This window comes from Amphiura filiformis, chromosome 5 (genome assembly GCF_039555335.1).
Source record: "Amphiura filiformis chromosome 5, Afil_fr2py, whole genome shotgun sequence".
Taxonomy (NCBI): domain Eukaryota; kingdom Metazoa; phylum Echinodermata; class Ophiuroidea; order Amphilepidida; family Amphiuridae; genus Amphiura; species Amphiura filiformis.
The window spans coordinates 8,763,661-8,783,705 of record NC_092632.1 but is presented as its reverse complement, the minus strand read 5'-3'; the positions used below and the strand labels follow the sequence as shown (position 1 = coordinate 8,783,705).

At 39.1% G+C, this 20,045-nt stretch overlaps 2 protein-coding genes across 2 annotated transcripts in view; one reads left to right on the top strand and one right to left on the bottom strand.

Moving 5' to 3' along the window:
- The window catches only part of LOC140152572 (N-acetylgalactosaminyltransferase 7-like), a 46,610-nt gene extending 30,277 nt beyond the window's left edge, over positions 1-16,333 (bottom strand). Inside the window, exons 1-6 of the mRNA XM_072174963.1 lie at positions 15,930-16,333; positions 12,778-13,052; positions 11,595-11,761; positions 6,950-7,172; positions 6,280-6,456; positions 5,589-5,706 (exon numbers count right to left, since the gene is read on the bottom strand). Of these exons, the coding sequence (XP_072031064.1) occupies positions 5,589-5,706; positions 6,280-6,456; positions 6,950-7,172; positions 11,595-11,761; positions 12,778-13,052; positions 15,930-16,070 (1,101 nt within the window). The 5' untranslated portion in view covers positions 16,071-16,333. The remainder of the gene's footprint in view (positions 1-5,588; positions 5,707-6,279; positions 6,457-6,949; positions 7,173-11,594; positions 11,762-12,777; positions 13,053-15,929) is intronic.
- On the top strand, positions 995-6,499 carry LOC140152575 (protein unc-93 homolog A-like). Its single transcript, XM_072174965.1, has 3 exons — positions 995-2,133; positions 4,498-4,771; positions 4,973-6,499. Exons 1-3 carry the CDS (start codon positions 1,264-1,266, stop codon positions 5,311-5,313), a joined length of 1,485 nt encoding a protein of 494 aa, XP_072031066.1. The 5' UTR covers positions 995-1,263; the 3' UTR covers positions 5,314-6,499.
- Positions 16,334-20,045: the final 3,712 nt, after the last annotated feature.

The following is a 20,045-nucleotide window of genomic DNA, read 5'->3' as shown; positions in this document are numbered from 1 at the left end:
CGTTTTAAACAGGTTGTATTTTGGGTTTTGTTTTATATTAAAACATGTTATAGGGGGACTCCGGCAATCATAACATTATGCCTTATATGTTAGAAAAATAATTATCAAGCACGAATCACATTGTTTTATTTAAAACAAACTCATATTGACCATAAAACGAATAAAAACAGTCGGCTCTCAACACGCGATATGAATTCCCGCGCCGAAATTGTCTAAGTACAATGACGTATTGGTTATTTGTGTTCAATTGTCGTCAGCCTTCATTGTATTACTGTGACGTCATTGCACTCGGCGCCCGGGAATTTTGAATATCGCGTGTTGAGAAACGGATGTTTTTATTCGTTTTTATGGTCACTATATGAGTTTGTTTTAAATAAAACCACGTGATTCGTGCTTGATAATTATTTTTCTAACATATAAGGAATAATGTTGTGATTGCCGGAGATTTCCTTTAATAACATTAAATGTCGGGTTATATAAAGGTCATGAAAACGTTTGAAAACGTTTTGTATGAAAATACACTGCAACAATGTTTTTAAAATGTTTTCAAAATGTTATTGTAAAATATATTTTGCAAACATATTTTGCCAACACAAGTCGGATAAATTGATTTTTACTGAGATATAGCCAAACAAAGACAATAATTTCTTTTGTAGCATATTGTTTTTGGAAACACTTTAACTGTTCATATCTTTGGAACTAAATGTTCAATTTCAGTGGGATTTTGCTGCAAAATGTAGCTTTGCAAATGCTTGCATATTTCACGTGTTTGTTTATTTTTAATGTGTCAAATGTTGCCACCAATAAGATAATACACATTGTCACTTCCAACGCAAACTTGTATCTAGACTCTATACACGGCGTTCAATGAACGGGTCAATGAACCGGATTGAACCATTCCTATTGTGTAAGAGTCTGAGACGAATTCGTCTCAGGTAAAAGTATCACATGATTTGCTAAATGAGAATAGTTTAATTTCGTTCATGTAAACGGTACAGTTATTATCATGATTATAAAGAGCCTCTTGGTACAGTTTATGTGATATCGTAACTTAACGTAAATGTGAAACATTGGCAGAAGTCAGCTGGTACGAGCAACTATAGTGCTCCGCCAAATGTGATTGTTGTTATGTGAGACACCCTGTACTATTCGCGATATCATGCTGCTATGCTCTTATATCGGCCTTTGGTCAAAGATGACATACTACATGTATTCATTTAGCCATGCGATATTTATCTTCTTGCCACACATGTTTTTCGTTCAATGAGGCCAAAATCAATTAATATGCGGATCGAATTAAAAAATCTCTTTGGCGTTTCAATCTCGCTGTTCCTTTCTTGTGGAGCATGGACTGCAGTATATAGCCTGTCCAGTACCATTCATGCAGCACATGGCCTTGGTCTGGCATCATTTAGCTTACTCTTCGTTGGCCATGCCATAGTGTGTCTCTTTGCACCAGTTCTGGTCGCCAAATTCGGAACCAAGTACTCTTTGGTAGTTGGTATGCTATGTTGGGTCATTTATATCGGCTGTCATCTGTATCCAAAATGGTATGTATTGTTACCAGTCTCGATACTAGTTGGTCTAGGTTCGACTCCACTTTGGATAGCAGCTGCAACGCATTTGACATCTTCTGCAATCCAGATGGCAAAATCATCAACAGAGTTCACCACTCAATCACTCATCAGTCGCTTTATTGGTGTTTACTATTTGGCTCAATTATTTTCTACAATTCCAGGAAATTTAGTCTCCTCGTTAGTGCTATTCCAAGGAACATCTAGCATTGTTGCCAATCATAGTACTGAATTCTGTGCTTCTCAAGACTGCGGCAATTCTAAACACTACGATGAAAGTAACAATTCCACAATTGAAGCTCAAAATCATATAGATCCGAGGACAGAGATGATTTTATTCTGTTCCCTATTAACATGTTGCGTAGTTGGACTCTTTGTCGTCATTGTTACCACAGATTTCTTGCAAACATACTGTGATGATTTACCGCAACAAAGTGATTTCAAAGCTACTTTTAAGATGACCACAAGAATCATGACCTCAACAACCTTCCTTCTAGCACTACCTCTTATTGCACTCAATGGTTTCGAGCTTGGCTTTCTCTATGGAGTGTTTACGAAGGTAAGACGAAGTTCTCTAAGTGGTGGCGAAAGCATTTAAGGGGGGCGGTGCATATTTTGTGTTGGTTTTACTGGGACATTTGTGCGCAAATCGCACAAAAGAATCCACAAATTTCAATGCAATTTTACCCTATTTTGGCGCAACCTGGCAAACACAGTGTTTTTCTGGATAAAAGCATAGACGTATATCAGGGTGGGGGATGGGGGGGATGGGGGATAAATCCCCAATATTTTGCCAGGGGAATGGTGCATACAACCACCAATGTTGACGCCTGTATGTGGGTTTCTGACCAAATTAACCTCATATTTGGCCATTTTAACCCCCAAAGCCCATTTTATTCCGCTTTTGCACAATAATTAATCAGTTTAGCTTCAAAATGGCAAAAGTTTCCCACTTGGGGATAGTGGTGATCCAGTCTTGGCTCTTTCTAGGGAAGTAGCAAGAATAATTTACTTGGTGGGTAATTTCAATTTTTCTTGCCCAACACTTAGGGAAAATAATTCCTGGCATCCATGCAGCCCGGAGCCAGAATACATTGTTCTGTGGGAGGGAGGTGCGGGATTTTCCAACTTGAAACGTAGGTAGACCATTTAACCCTAACACTTAACCCTGCCTTTTGATATCGGACGTTAAAGAAGATACGTCAAAAAGAGAGAAGATGAACAAAGAAGTCACTTGGCATCCCAGGATTCGAACCTTTGACCTTTTTACACTATTTTGGCCCTGAATTATGCTAGAAAAGGGGCTCCTTGCCCTTTTCTTTTCCTTTTCCCTCCTGATTTTCTCTTTCATTTGTTGTCAGAGGGGCACTTTTTCTTTCATTTTTTTGTGAGGGGGGGGCGTTCTACCCCACCTGAATTGAATTTCAGGCTTATCAATAATATTTTGCTTCATAATTAATTGTCCCTCATAGCAAAACAATATCTCCTTCATTTTGTTCGGGCCGCTGGAAAATGCTTTAGACAAGTTTTACAAACAAAAATACTTTCCAGCTTAAGAGTTACTTTAGTCAAATGTTAGGGAATTATACATTATTTCTGCTTTGAGCCGTGAACTGCGCACACAATACCATACAATATATATAGCAAGCGAGGCAGTGAGTCTGTAGCAGGAAGCCCTTTGAGGAAGCTCTGGCAGTAAGCCCTGACAGGAAGCACAACGAGACATTAAAGTTCCACTAAGTAATATACCAGCAGGGTAGGAAAGAAGTACGGATATTATCATGAACTTTACAAATCATTTGTGACGTGATCAAGCAAACCAAGTCACCTGTCGATCAAAAACAATTTTAGTTTTTGCAATGATATTTTGTGTATAAACAATAGGCTATAATATGCTAAAACTTGCATCAGAATTGGAGCTAAGGTGTCTGGTGTACGAGTGTCTTTATATTGCCATAAGTAGTAGGCACGTGGGAGTCTTGGGGAAAAGAGAGGGATGTGACTGGCAAGTATGATGCCGAAGCTGCTTCTCGGATCGCTGAGGGTTTAGAAGGGGTTAAGAAAGAATTAAGGAAGGGTAAAGGTAGTGATTGGAGTGGAAATAGACCCCCACAAGACCTCCGCAAGGCTCAACTACTAATATTTTCACACTGATACGGCAGTGACGTCAACGCGTTGAGGCAGCTGTTTAGCGTCACATTTCACGTCAATTTTCTACCACGCCACGGGTCATATGTGCCTCTCCTCTCGTACGAAATGTTCCATCTTGACACCAAATTTGAAACAGAAATGATATCAATATGGTGTTTTTTTTCAGGTATCATAATTTTATTGTACTGCACTAAGCCACTCCCTAAATCCTTATGTACAATAGTACATACTTTAACAATACACACTTGAAATTGACTTCGTACATTCCATTACTGGTTGGCGTACGTACGATAATACACCCAATAAAGAGATAGCAAATCATGGATAACTCTTTGAGCTGTGTTAAGGATCAAGAATATTTTCTAAGTCATTTGTTTGGCCCACTATCGAGTAACCACCGAGTAATGAAATGAGCGTCAAGTCTCAAGGGGTAGTTTCGAGACATCATGGCTGGTGCATTGGTGTTCTTTGCCTCACCGTCCTGTTCAAGCCAATAGCATGTCTGTATGTCCTTTGTGAATGAGGGGGGGGGGGCACAATGGGCCATTCACGAAGGACATGTGCGCGGCACAAAGAACATCAACTCACCAGTCCGGATGTCTCGAAACTACCAACTTGTGACTTTATGCTCATTTCGTGGTAGCAGGTCACATAATTATATTATAACACTATTGTATGTTTCTAAGTTTTTAAGTTTAAAATTCAGTTTTCAATCGACTTTGGTGGCACGTAATACGATCTCGACATTAACTTCTTTCTTTTTGTTTGGCAGTCGTTTGTGAGCTGTACTCTTGGAGTTCAAACCATTGGTTTAGTGATGACCGTGAGTGGATGTGGTGGCGCGTTATTTTCTATATCCGGCGGCACCCTCGCCAAATATACTGGCTGGATTCCGATCGCTACCTTCGGGTTTCTGAGTCACGGTGTTCTCGTTATATGTATGTTACTATGGAAACCATTTGTAGCTTATGATAATAAGTGGCATCTGTTCGTTATGGGATTTATGTTGAGTGGAGGAGCAATACTAAGATCAACCCATGTAACAGGTTAGTACTGAACTCATGGATACCTTGACTGTGTCGTCTACGTAGCGACGCCACATGTTTAATCGAGAGTTTATGGTAGTGTCTAGCCAAGTAATTGATGGCAATTTCATTATTAATTGGCCATTTGAAAGTGAAAACGGTATTTTGGGAGATGCACTGATTATTTGAATTATTTCTCTTTTTTTCTCTTTTTCTCTACAGCGTTGCTTGGTATACTTTACCCACGTGATCAAGAAGCTGCGTATGGTGCTCAGTTATTTTTCCATTTCCTCTGTTATGCACTACCAACTGCATTACGTATACCAAACCAAGTGTGCACTAGCCACATTTTATTCACTCAACTAGTTTTACTCATACTTGCCACGTTGGGCTATTATTTGTTAGAGTGGAGAGTCAAAAAGCATGCTAAACGTAGAGGGGAGAAAAGTGAATATAAGCCTACAAAGATTTTACACATAAAGGACATGAAGGAGGGAGATCTAATGACGACTATACCAGAGTATGGCGGTTACATCAGTAAAAGTGCCGAGGCTCGGTTATAGTAAAACGTAATTTGTATCTAAGAAATGTTTCACCAAATCTCACAAAATGATGTAGCTAGTGTGAAAGCAAGATCTACTAACTATCACGAATATTATGAACATTGGACCTTGTGAGAATTGATTAATCTGATGTTCTACCTCATAAGTCAATGTCTAGGTCAATGATGTCATAGAAAAAACAAACAACAAATTGGTTCTTAACCTCCTTAACTATGAAAGTGGTAAAGGCTTACAAAGACTGACGCGACGAACAAATGGTGTGCATTTTCCCTTACCTTGAAAGAAAGCTCAAAGTTTTCGGCTCCACCCATTTGAAGTCCTGTATCGTAACTTCCGATCTCTAAGAAATAAGCCTTGTTTACTGCAAATACATTTCCTGCCATCACTGGTGACCTAAAACAGAAAGACGGGTCAGAAGGTAGTTTCGTCTTATTATAGCGTACTCTTTCTTAAAAATGTCTCTGACATGGATGCTTGCCGCTTCGTCCATTTTTGGTATCACTTCGCTACTTAACTTCATACACCATTATTTATCCCATTTACATATTTAGAACGGTCACTTAATGTAAGACCTTCATTCCGCCGTCTGCGATGTAACTGAAATTTAGTTAATTCATGGAAATATTAAAACCGCATGACTGGTGTGCTTGATGTGTGATCTATGAAATATGTAATTTCAAATTGACGTTTATAACCGAGTCTGTTGCTCAAGTGCCGATATTGTGGCAAGCAGTTTTGCCAAAATGCCGATTATTTTGCGGCATAACACCTCACATAATACCGTAATTTGTTATCCTAAGACATCAATTCTGTTGGGGTCGCCTTGACTAAGAACTTATGAACCATTTATCATGTTATCTAGCGAGTTTTTGACGCACTGTTGCATGCAAGTTGAATGCGCATTGTAAACAGTCTATGTATTATTCTTCAACTCATCTCGCTTGGTGAATCTCAAAATACACTTACCGGTACGGTTCCGTTGAATGTTTTCTCAATAGCATCTCCTTTTCGGGTAAATTTGGGATACGTTTGAAATCTAAATTCCAATCAAATAACCCACGGGTCAATTCACCCCCATCTTGGGGGTAAACGCTAAATTTCATGTTGTCTATCATATCGATTATCGGTATGGCTATTGTGGAGCTGTTTAAAAGACAAAAACAAACAATAAGTTGAATGGAAAAGTCATTAAATAAACAGCACAGTGTTTTTTGATCAAAGAAGCCATTTTAACACTTTGTATATAACAACTCAGATAAACCAACCGTCTCAGAAAGAAGGTTGCGGGTTCGAGCCCCGCCACTGCCAGTGTGTTGTGTCCTTGGGCAAGACGGCTTAACCACCAATTACTTCATTCCACCCAGATGCAAAATGGGGATCTGTTAGGGGGAAATCACAGTCGACTTAGGGTACCTGCGCATTATTTGCAGACTTGGTGTAGCGGAAATGATTCTGACCTATCCTAATTGTTGAAGTGTGTTGGGTCTCAAGTAGAGCGCACGTAAAATCACCAACACAGGCATAACCCCAAACCTCAAAACTACAAACCTAACTTCAACTATGGAATCAGTAAGCTAATTCTAAATTTTCCTGAGGTTTGAATTATTGGACATAATGAAAGACGATATGACCTCACCTGTTCCGTGCCACAACAGTCAGTAATGGCGGTAACCAATTGATGCCTACCTCACAATGTGCATCCATAAATACCAAGACTTGCCCTGATGCATGATGGGTACCTTCCATTCGAGATGCCATTACACCCAGGCGACGACGATTACGCACAATGTAAACAATGTCTTTGAATTTAGTCGAAGTTGCGATGTAGTTACCGAGTTCCTTGTGAAGGTGAGCTAGGCCTGTAAGAGATTAAGATGGGTACAAAACGTTTTAATAACATTCAGAAAATATTTTTGAATATTTTATATTAAATATTCTGATGTAATGTTATCAAGTGTTGACAAAATATTTTCCAAAGTAGATGAAGTAGGCAGGATTGAACTGAATCTGTGTAATTCTCATGGACTGACTCAAATTGTCAATGGACCAACCCACCAACTGGGTAATCGTCTTGACCTCATCATGACCAACGCACCAAACCTATTCACACCAACTGAGATTGAGTGCAACATGGGTACTTCAGACCACTTCCTTGTCAAAACTGCCTTAGAGGTTTCTTCTCTCTCTGAACTATCCCCTCCAAGACATGTATGGATGTACAAAAAGGCTGATTGGAACAACTTAAGAAACGACCTGGCTGCCGTCCCGTGGAATGAGCTTTTGACAAAGGACGACCCCAAGACAACTTGCTCTAAAATACAAATGCCATCCAGACAGCGATGCACAGCAACATCCCACGAAAGACTGTCCGTTCTTTTGTCAACCATCCTGAGTGGTGGAATGAGGAGTAACTATGATGAGGCTTTGAAGAAGAAAACTAGCAAATGGAGAAGATGGAAGGCGCTTCAAACACCTGAGTCTCGCCATGAATATAATCAGGCACGAAACACCTACACCTCTATTTCCCGAAAGGCTATATCCTCCCATAAAATACGGGTGCGAGAAAAGATGACCACAAAACTTAAAACAGGGTCAAAGAGATGGTGGAGGACAGCACGTAGACTAGCTGTGAAGGGTGGAAAGTCTGAAATACCAGTACTGAAGGTCAATGGAAATACACACATCTCTTCAGAAGACAAAGCAGAAATGTTTATCATCTCTTTTCTGTGAAAAAAATACCATCCCTGAAGTAGACAACAATAAACGGGTCCCAGAGCTGGGCAATAGGTAGACTATGCCATAGTCGATTTTTGATAAATAAAAATATGTTATTAATCATGATGAACGCATTCAGTTGAACTCGAAATTATACTGATATTTATTAAATCAAAATACTAGTATGGTTATGACAAAGTTTATATAATTATATTTGTGACAGTAAAAGTAAAGTATACGTATAGGCTTATATTATTGAATGCAACATATCATAATGGCATAACTATAATGGCACTTCAATACTGAACAATTATAATTTTAGAATCTGCCAGTTTATTATTCGCGAAAGCCCGAGTTAAAAATCGACTGTGTACTTTGAATTTTAAACGGGACTTTGAACGGGCAAAGTCCCTAACACACACTGTCAATCATACTTGTTTATCAATCAAATTAAACCGCAAGCAAGTACAAGACGCTCATGCACCTACAGAGAGTTTAATGTTCCCGCCAACACAAAGGGGGTATAGTTGTGTACCATGTAGTTATTAATGGTAATGGCATGTGCCCGGAGGATTTAAACCATAACGAGATCTGGGCGACCAATCACAAGTCAGATCCATTTAAAAAGATGCATTACATCATGGCCAATTTTAGTAGGCCAGAAATCCGACAATCTCATCCATAGACAGCCGTGTTACGCATGCAAACCGCGATCCAAAGTCAGTAGTCCACTTGGGAAGCTAACAAAAGAGGGAGTACGGTGACTGAAAAGATCAGATGTGAAAATCTATCAATAATTGTGCACAAATTAATTGAATCAGAGTTTCAAGCTTAAATGCAATAGCCAGAGTATGCACAATTGGCAAGTGGACTACCGAGAAGTCTAGGCAATAGGGCTTCCTCCATCTGCTCGAAGGTCGTGTTCTGGCCCAGCATGTAAGAAAGAGTTGTTGAAGCTAGATCGTGGCCGAGAGCGTGGCCAAGCGGTTAAGGCGTTGGACTGTGAATCCAAGGGTCGCGGGTTCGAAATCTGTGTAGGTCCGCTTGAGCTCGGCTGGCTCTTTGTGTCCTTGAGCAAGGCACTTCACTCTACTTGCTTAGTGCTTTGGAGGGCACTTAAAGCCGTCGGTCCCGTGCACATGTATTGCTGACATTAATGTAGTGTGTACGTTAAAGGACGTCACAGGCTATTCGTAAAAAGCATGGGATCATCCCGGTATTGTTGACTGTACTTCAAAAATACATTCATCTACTCTAGGTTCCAGAGTAAAAATAAGTACAGCTTGTCTGTACGCAGAGCGATAATACTCGTACATATGAGGGATGCACTAATAAGGAAGGAGAAGAAGATATCAACAAAGCTTCTTATGTTTTGACAAAGGTTACATGCCAGCCCAGTGGAAATGGGCGCATGTCATAAAAGAAGGGTGATAAACACACACCTGGAAACTACATGCCCGTCACTCTGCTGTGTATTATGCCAAAAGTGATGAAGAAGCTTGTCAGCAAGAAAATGTGGATCAACATCACATGATCTCCCCTCGGCAGTTTGGTTTCAAGGTTGGGCACTCTATATACATCAGATGCTTTGACGTATGTCTCGCAATGTCTTGCCAACTCACTAAACAACAGAAAAGAAGCACGGGTCGTCTGCCTTGACATCATCAGAGCTTTTGACTGTGTGTGGCACCCTGGTCTGCTTGAGAAATGTTCTGGGCTAGGGTTTTCAGGTACTCTTCATGCTTGGCTGACGGATTATCTCAAAGATAGATAACTGAAGGTCGTCCTGAATGGGAGAGAGTCTGGATTGAAAAGAATCAATGCAGGGGTACCGGCTTCCTCAAGTCCCCATACTAGGTCCCCTCCTATTTATCATCTTCATTGACGACTTCTCACAAGATCTGAAGAATCAGTCCATCTTGTAGGCAGACGATGCCACCATTATGTCCTTCGTCAAATCCAGTGAGGATAGACTTCCTGCTGCTGCATCTCTCAATCGGGATTTAGCCAAGATAGAGACATGGGTTAAGACATGGAATGTCCTGTTTGGTACTGCCAAATGTAAAACCACTACCATCTTCAACCGGAGAGATGTTGGTGGCAACCATCCACAACTTCACTTTTTCGGTGTTACTCTTGAAGAAGCTGACAGCGTGGACCTTCTATGTCTTACATTGAATAACAACTTGTCCAGGAAACAAGTAGTCACCAAAATGTCTGAGACAGTCGGTCAGCGACTGAAACTCCACAGAAGAGCTTCGCCTTATATTCTACCTCCCCAGAGAGCCATCATCTACAAGGCCATGATACGGTCAAATTGGAATATGCTAGTAGTGCTTGGATTGGTGCAATCCCCACCTCACTAGTTCAGCTTGACTCCATTCAAAATAGAGCTAAGCGTGTCATTGGCCTGCCAAGGAATGAGTATGAAGATCATCGTATTCAGCCATTGAGCTACCGCAGGGCAGTTGGAGCAGCCACCCTCTTCTATCGTATGTTGTACAAGGAGGCCCCTGAGTTGTTATGTCAGTTGATGCCAGACATCCATGTCCATGACCCCAGGTTGCGATGATCTGTGAGATCTCATGACCTAGCAGTGGAAGTCCCAAGATCAAACCATCAAGCCATGAAAGATCATTTTTACCATCTACAGTCCAATTATGGAATTCTCTTCCTGCCCAAATTCCAGCCAGTAGATCAAGGACCAGCTTCAGCAGGGAGGTTAATCGTTTTCTGGGTGCTTCCTCGTCTGCAACTTCTGAATGATTTGTTTTTGTCTCTGCTGTTATGTCCAGGTATGCCATGTCGTAAAAAAAAGAAAGAAAATTTTTACAATAACATTAAAGAACTTTTATTTATGACGATACGTTTTAAAGTCATTTGTGTGTTTCCTTTATGCGTAAAATAGAATGTCAGGTGCAAATTGTCTCCTCTTTCGTCGCTGAGACTGGCGCCTTTAAATATACCACAAAAGAACATAATTATGTCCTCGTAAAGAGCGGTCAAGTAAATATGAAAGAGGCGTTAAATTTTTAAAATATTATCTGCTGTAATATTATTTTAAATGAATACCATAGAATTCCGTCTACAAACATAGGCCTACATAATATATGCCTCTAAATGAGTGTTATTGTTGACGAAAAAGACAGACACCCTCCACAGAAACATAACAATAGATTGTTCTTACAATAATCAGTGCCGCTGAGAGCCATTCCGGGCCCGGGGGTAAAATGATCGCACAGGCCCCCCCCTTTTTACGGGGCCCCTGAGGTCTCTTTTTCTTTGCTTCCTTTATTTTTACGGGCCCCCTAGAACCCCGGGCCCGGGGTAACGCACCCCTTAACCCCCCCTCGGTCGGCGGCACTGACAATAATACTTGTTTGTAAAGCCGCCTGTATCAGTAAACGTGCATGGAATTCTACGGCATTTAATCACGCCTTTAATATAACTATGTCTCACTCCAATGACCACATGGTCATGAATTTGCTTTCATCTCTTTTCTTAGGCCCAACCTTAATGATTATTGAAACAAATAAATATAACCTAGTAAGACTGATTAAAGTTACTTTTTGTACTGAAGTCATCTACCAGGATGATTTCTTTAAGTAGTTCTGTTGGAGTCCTATTCACTACACTAGTAACAGTCCTGAGTAATGTCGACCATCCTTCGTTGTGGAAGGTGATGATAATGGATGCTGAAGGCAAGAATGTGGAGTAATGCCAACTGCTGCACCTGCAACATACAAGTGAATAAATGGTGGTAATTAATAATCAGGTTGATTTTATGGAGCATTTTATTTAAAAAAATGCTTGAAGGAAAGATATGACTGAAAAAATCAGTCTTCGTTTGTTTGTTTACTTGTTTTTTCTTTACCCTGGGTCCATATTCAGAGGGAAATTTAAGGGAACTGGAATGAGCGTTTTGAGCGTTTCGACAGCATTTTTTGTGGGACATGAGAGCACATCAGACCTATCGAATTGCATTCTGAATACGAAGAATGTCTTTCTGATATATTTTTCACATTTTGGAGATATAACAGTCCTCGAAGTAAATTTTTATAAATTTAATGATATATTCTTAAAGTGTATGTAGCTGGGAGGAAAGGCCGACGATCAATTGAAAATTTTGACCTTTCCTATTGAAGATATGGACTTTTTTCCCCAAAGACCTAATTTTTTTTTTTGGTGTTTTGGGAAAAAATCCGTATCTTCAATACGAAAGGTCAACATTTTCAATTGATCGTCGGCTTTTCATCCCACCTACATACACTTTAGGTAGAAATCATCAGATTTATAAAGTTTACTTCGAGTACTGTTAAATATCAAAATATCGATTTTAATGATTTGCCATAAAATGTGTATTACATTGCGAATTTCAAAAATCAAAATTATTTGATATCAGAAGGCCATTCTTCGTATTTAGAATGCAATTCGATATATCTGATGTGCTCTAATGTCCCACAATAAATACTGTCCAAATGTTCATACCCCTTCCCTTAAGTATCCCTCTATTCTTCCATAAAGCCACGCCGTGAATCGTTTCTACATCTCAAAATAGCATAATAATATTATGAATTATACATTCGCTCTTGTCCTATGAAACAATGTATGAGATGTTATCTTCAGTAGATAGCTATGTAAAATATACAGGTAAAGCCCATGCATTTCCTTTACCATGTTTACTGCTGTGACAATGGAAGATTACTCCGATTATATGTTTGATAGATCATTTTCACGTTTAATACTTACTGATTTGGTCTCAAGTCAGGAATTGGCCTGTCAAAGGGTATTTTATCACTGACATACTGGTTAAATGAGTACTGTTTTATGCCTCCTCGTACTGCCTGTGTCTCCCATTCTTCATATGTTACTGGCTCACCATATGCGCCTGGTCCCGTTCCACGAGGCTCACTGAGCGAGGGTTCATAGTTGCCAATGATGTCTCTTTTGAACACGGCTTCAAATGCAGATTCCGAGTGGGTGTCAGGCATGAGAAAATCCACAAATGTACGGAAAGCACTGGACTAAAAAGAAATGGAGACAAAAAACATTCTCAAGAGATTGTATGTTCATTGACACCAGGCGTAGGCCTACGTACAACTCGAGCAACCTGGCAGAGGAGGTAGTGGTGTCACACCAGACTAAAGATCGGAATGACTTGCGGTGCGGTGCGTTGCCAAAATTATGTCGATTACCTTTTGCCGCAACTCAACGCAACCCGTCGCATTTCCAGGTTAAAATGTATTTAACTTTATTATGACGAGGATGTTGTATAGCCTATTTGCTCAGGGGCTGTGCTATATAATCATGAGCCCCAAACGACTCGCCAAAAATCGTTTCCCACCCCCGTCTCGGCCCGCCAAAAACTGCTTCCCCTCTCGGTCCGCCAACAAATCTTTGCGCCTCCCCCCCCCCCTTTGTACATGCTAATTTTTGGGATCCCAATTGCAAACCTATAAGGAGTATTTCGTGATCCTAGTATCCTCTTTTTATGACATTTTCAGTAGATATCCACGAAAAAAGCTTAGGCTATTCCCAAAATTTCAGTTGATTCCGATTTTGCGTTTGCGAGTTATGCATGATTATGTGTATTACACTGCTCCATAGACAATGTGTTGTAATTTCGTTCTGGTACAGAACGAAATTCAAATTTCACGATATTTTTGCTAAACGAATGAATCTGCAAGAATTTTTTTGTACATAAACATTATATAGCCAGAGGTTTACGGTGATATAAAAATCTCAACTTTTTTGAGAAAAGTGGGGGGGGGGATGACAGTGGCGTAGCTGCCGGGGGGGGCAGGGGGCAATTTCCCCCTGGCAAAAATTGCCTATTTGGGCCCCCGCCCCCTAGTGCAAGGAAAAAAGAGGAAAAAGGAGGGGAGAGAGGGAGAGGAGGGGAAGAGAGATGGGGAATCCATACGATATGCAATACCATACGATTATTATCAATAAGCCTGGCAAAAGTGGTCTATTTGGGCCTCCGGCCCCCCCCCCCTAGTGCAGGGGGAAAAGAGAAAGGTTTGGTGGATTTGGGCCCCCGCCCAATACAGGCTTGCCCCCACTGGAAAAAATCCCAGCTACGCCGCTGGGGGATGATGCTGTGGATCACAAAATGCGCTTTAAATGGTCTGGATACATGTTGCGAGCGAAGCGTGCAGGAAAATTTGCATATTTAAGGGCTGGGGTATGAACGTTTGGACAGTATTTATTGTGGGACATTAGAGCACATCAGACATATCGAATTGCATTCTGAATACAAAGAATGTCATTCTGATATCAAATAATTTTGATTTTTTGAAATTCGCAATTTAATACACATTTTATGGCAAATCATTAAAATTGATATTTTTGATATTTAACAGTACTTGAAGTAAACTTTATAAATCTGATGATTTATACTTAAAGTGTATGTAGGTGGGATGAAAAGCCGACGATCAATTTAAAATGTTGACCTTTCGTATTGAAGATATGGATTTTTCCCCAAAACACCAAAAAAAAATTAGGTCTTTTTGGGAAAAAATCCATATCTTCAATATGAAAGGTCAAAATTTTCAATTGACCGTCGGCTTTTCCTCCCTGCTACATACACTTTAAGAATAAGTCATTAGATGTATATAATTTACTTCGAGGACTGTTATATATCAAAATTTGAAAAATATCAAATTTTTATAATTTGTCATAAAATTTGTATTATATTGTGATTTTCAAAAATGAAAATTATTTGATATCAGAAAGACATGCTTCGTATTCAGAATGCAATTCGATAGGTCTGAGGTGCTCTCATGTCTCACAAAAAATACTGTCGAAACGCAATAAACGCTCATTTTAGATCCCTTAAGCGTTTCTGTACTGTTTTCCTAAGCCTTTTTAGAGCGTTTTATTAAAAGGCGCCCAATTTTACCCTCCCAGCACCAGGTCTCATAATTATTGCAAAGCCCCTTATCGTCAGCCTGCTACGCTAATTGCCTAAGTCATTTTTTGTAATTTTGAGAACAAAGAACAAAATGTGGTTCAAGCATATCCAGGGTCTATATGGTTCAAGCATGCATCAGTTTAAACGTAATCACCCTAATTATTTTGGATTATTCCCTTTCATTTGTATCATTATCATTAGTTCTTGTGCAAAGATAGGTGAATAAATATGTTTAAATGTAGGCTATGCTTGAACCATATTTTGAACTTTGTTCTCAAAATTACAAAAAATTACTTGGGCAATTAGGGTAGCAGGCTGACGTTATGGTTTCAAACTCATGGGTTTAACTAGACACACAAGACATTCTTCTTTATAGCATTTTGTTTGAGCCTGGTCCCATCAGGACCGATGTGTGTCTCCAAGCTTCTCCACATGGAGCGACGGTTTAAACAAACAAGCACTCGGCCAGATATCCTATCAACGATCATGCATGTCCAGTGATGACAAGGGAATGCTTAGCCCTGAACCAGTGACAAAATCATCAGACCGTTTCATTTAGGGACGCACCATTAGACATCACGGGGGGGGGGGGGGTAGGAAGTTGGGGTTGGGAGAAAGGTTTTTTAATTTCAAGCATTTATACACAGAGGTGGGGAAAGTTTTTTTTAGTGTTAGTGGGGAAAGTTTTTAACCCCCCCCTTGAAGTCTAATGCTGCGTCCCTTACTAATTTAATAACTATAACCACTCATGCAGATCATATTATCTCATTGATTTGGATTGGAGTTTTGAATCTACACAATTTAGTTCACTCAAAGAGTCACCATGGCAACAATGTTTGTATAAAAACAAATGAAATATCCAACTATAATATAAAACTTCCACGCCATTTCAGTTTGAAACCTCCATACACAGGTTGATACACAGGTTGAGCTGCGATCTGCGATCTTACAAATAAAGAGAAATTTAGACAAAATAAAGGCCTACCTCGTGATTTCTTTTGCGTCGATGTAATCCACCGTCATCACCTACGTAATACCCTAAAGTCCTTCCCAAGTAAACAACTCCGCAACATATGACTCCAAATAAGATGAACCTGCTTCTCATACGTCTTGTCAGATACATCATTCTTAAGATGTAATAATACGGTGCATGTCACATATATGACTCGTACATCTCCATTTCCAAAGCTTGTAACTTTGATCATAGGCGTCCACCAAATCTTCTAGTTTCCAATAAAGACATGATAATGTCGGCAAAAACCTCGGATAGCCCGTACAATTATTTTCCCGTCAGAATCTCCAGAAATATAGTGGGTACAATATATAAGCTTTAATATTTCCCCCGTTCATATCATTGTGTACGCGAACCATAACCTGGCATGGTCTAACAAATCATTATTTACATACATGAAATGACAGCAAAACGATTATAGCCCTGATTATGCAATCAAAATCGATACATGACCTCTAAATTCAAAGCAGTTGGTCGGTATGATTTCAACCCGACGCGACATTTATAATGAAAAAAAAAAATGCGTGTTTTTTTTTTTTCCAGCCAATAGCTGACAATTTCTGCATAGACAAATAATATCTGAGAGGGGAAATCATGTAAAATACAACATGGGTTCTACCAACACGCTAGAATACTTTGATGAGATACCCCCCCTCCAATGATCGCTGCACCGTGGTGGTTTGCTTGCTGCAATTCAATCCAAGATCAAACGCAAATACTTAATTTCCCCTTCCTTTACCATTTTCCATGTTCAAATGTTGTCTGGAAGATATAGGGTACACTGTATACACTGCAAGCTAGTTGTTTAATGTTTATAAGGTTATTTCATGGGTTTTACTTGTGATGCTTGTTTGCTTGATTCCAGAGAGGCGTAACCAAAACGAATGCGTTTAAAACGTTATAAACGTGTTACAAGCGCGTTTTGGCGATTTCCTCCCAGCTACATAAACTTTAAGCACATACAATTAGATTTATAAAAGTTTACTTCAAGGACAAAATGTCAATATAGATTATTAATAATTTGCCATAAAATTTGCATTATATCGCGAATTTCTAAAAATCGAAATGATTTCAGAAGGACATCCCTCGCCTCGGATCGTATTCATAATGTAATTGGATGTGTCTGAGTGTGCTCTCGAGTCCCACAAAATTACTGTGCCAACGTTACTATCCGATCCCTTTTGTTAGGATGCATTGCATCACATTTTTGCACCTTTTTATAACCGGCATTCAGATGTTTTCTGTAAAACGTTTTGTGTTTGCTGTGAAGTTAATAACAGAAACAGACATGCAGAAAAGAATGGCCCCATGCATCCTTATAATAAAATATCGATCCACATGCACAAGACCTCGAATATATGAAAATTGGCATAGCTCGTGAGTCATCGGGGGGGGGGCGCACAGACCGTTATACTAGGCCACCGTGTCTGCAAAATGTGTTGATGTTAACTCATCCTTGATATCTTTGGTGAAATAAATCAATGCAACTTTCTGAATTATACATGTATTGTATAATGTGACAAAACAATCAATTACTGCAGTCAGCGAATCAATAAAATAAAAAAGAAAGAAAGAAATGAACAAATAATTTGGAATGAAAATAATCAAGATATCGATATCAAGATATCGATAATTTAACAAAACATTTTTTTTTGTCTTTTGTCATTCAAGATTCTCCAAAATGACCCCCCCCAAAAAAAAAACCCAAAAAACCCAAACCTAAACAACAACAACAACAACAACAAACACGCGCTTCCTATTCATGCTATTTAAGGGGGTACTACACCCCTGCCCAATTTTGTGCCTATTTTTGCATTTTTCTCAAAAATTATAGCGCATTGGGGACAAGTAAGATGTGTATATTATAGGGGCAAGGACTACAACTGCTGCAATGGAAATTTTATTTCAGCACAGACAACAGTTGTGGAGTTACAGTCAAAAATGAGGGAAAACCAATATTTGATCAATAAATCAATAACTACTTGCTTTGAGTTGCTGAATTTTCAGTACAGTAGTTGTAGTCCTTGCCCCTATAATATACATATCTTACTTGTCACCAATGTGCTATAATTTTTGAGAAAAATGCAAAAATAGGCACAATCGGCAGGGGTGTAGTACCCCTAAGGTTAGTCTTAACCTTTTGGAAACTTTCGCGCCTCATAACTGCTAAATTGTTGGTCTAAAGTATATACTTTAGACCTACTTATAAGTATTCATATTTAGAATGGCAAAGACATGATAAATTCATCTGTGAGGTCAAATTGGGAGATATTTTCTATTTTCTGATATTTTGCGCTATTGTTTGAATAGGAGATGATAAAGTTGGTTTTGATGAACCAAAAAAAAAAAATATTTTGGTATTTTCGTAAGTGATATGGGGAAAATGTCATATTTACGATGCTTGCTATCTACTGAAGATAGCAAAAACCAACATAAATCTGGCTTCTTCAATTTCTTGAATTTGAAACGATGAAATGGGTCTTGATTGACCTAAGGAAGTTTATTTCGGATTTTTATACCTAAAAACTCCCTGATGATCCATTCCCTGAGGCGAATCTCGTGTGCATGAAATGTCCCCTTCACAGTTGTTGGACAATGAGACCTTTATCCAAAAAGTAAGGTTAAACTTTTCATAACCCGGCAATAAGTCTGCTAGAGGACCGAGAGGTCAATGTAATATATCTCAAAATTATGACAAATTATCCGTCTGATGATCGGTTTACCCAATGATCGTAAGTGAGGGTATTCCGTGAAACTTTAAGTAACGGTTGCCTTGCCAGAGGTCTATACTTTGAATTTGTTTCTCTAGCTCACCTGTAATGGGTTTGAGCACTCTAAATTCCAAAGTTAGTCACTTGTAAAGTATACTTGTTATATATATATATATATAAAATGATATTGGGAAACAACAACCAGAAATCCGAAGTAGGTCTGTAAACAAATATAGGGCTATAGGACAGCACTTATTTGGACAAAAATTAAAGACAATATAATGTCTCTACTTCGCGCGGGAGACCCTATGAGCAGTGCACATAATACCCGACATAATATATAGTATTACCAATGTATAGAAAGGTTCTAACATAATATGTAATATGATCTAACGGAATTCACGCAAAGCACCATAGTGTGAATTTTGCTGTGGATGGCCCTATAACTAAATTACTATCAGGCAACATAACAGGCACGCAGTATGCCTCCTACCATGCCTGCCCTAGCTGGTCAGTCTGATTTAGAAGTTGAATGTCAAATGTTATACTACAGAAACAAGTTTTATTGCTTAACACCGTGTATCAAAACCAACACTACAGTATTACTGATCTGAAAGTATATTTCATTTGCTGCCTATAATATTTTGAAAGATGTACAAGTACAACGGAAATTATTAGTGTTATTCCTCATATTATCCATGGAAACTTGTGCAAACATTATGTCGAATTACCAATGTATGTGACATATCATACCCTATCAATCATGTCACACAGGTTTAATTTTGTCAGATTGCAATGAAATTCATCCAAGCATGAATCATTTCCATGCATGAACATGATGAATGTAGGCCCAGATCATTTCATTTTCAGTAGCAGCACATTTTTGACATAGGAATCGGATAACAAAGTTTGCGCAGTATTTTTTGTGAGACATGAGAGCACATCAGACATATCGAATTCCATTCTGAATACGAGGAATGTCCTTCTGATATCAAATAATTTTTTTAAATTCGGGATACAATACAAATTTTATGGCAAGTAAAATATGTCAAAGTAAATTTTATAAATCTAATGATATACAGGGGAAAGAAGAATTACACATCGCACACAAGCACATTTAAACATGAATTTACAAATAAAAACATAACATGCATAGGCAGATATACCAGAGAAAAAAGTCCGGACATACCTGCCTGTGCGGGGACTTGAACCCCAGACCTCTCGCTTGTCGGGCGAGCGCTCTACCACTGAGCTACACAGACTGTCCCTGATAAACAGGACTCAAGTCTGGTACTTATGGATATGAGCAGTCAAGGGTGAACAGTACAAACAACACATTACATACCAGTGTACGAGATCAATTAATGATGCTTACCCG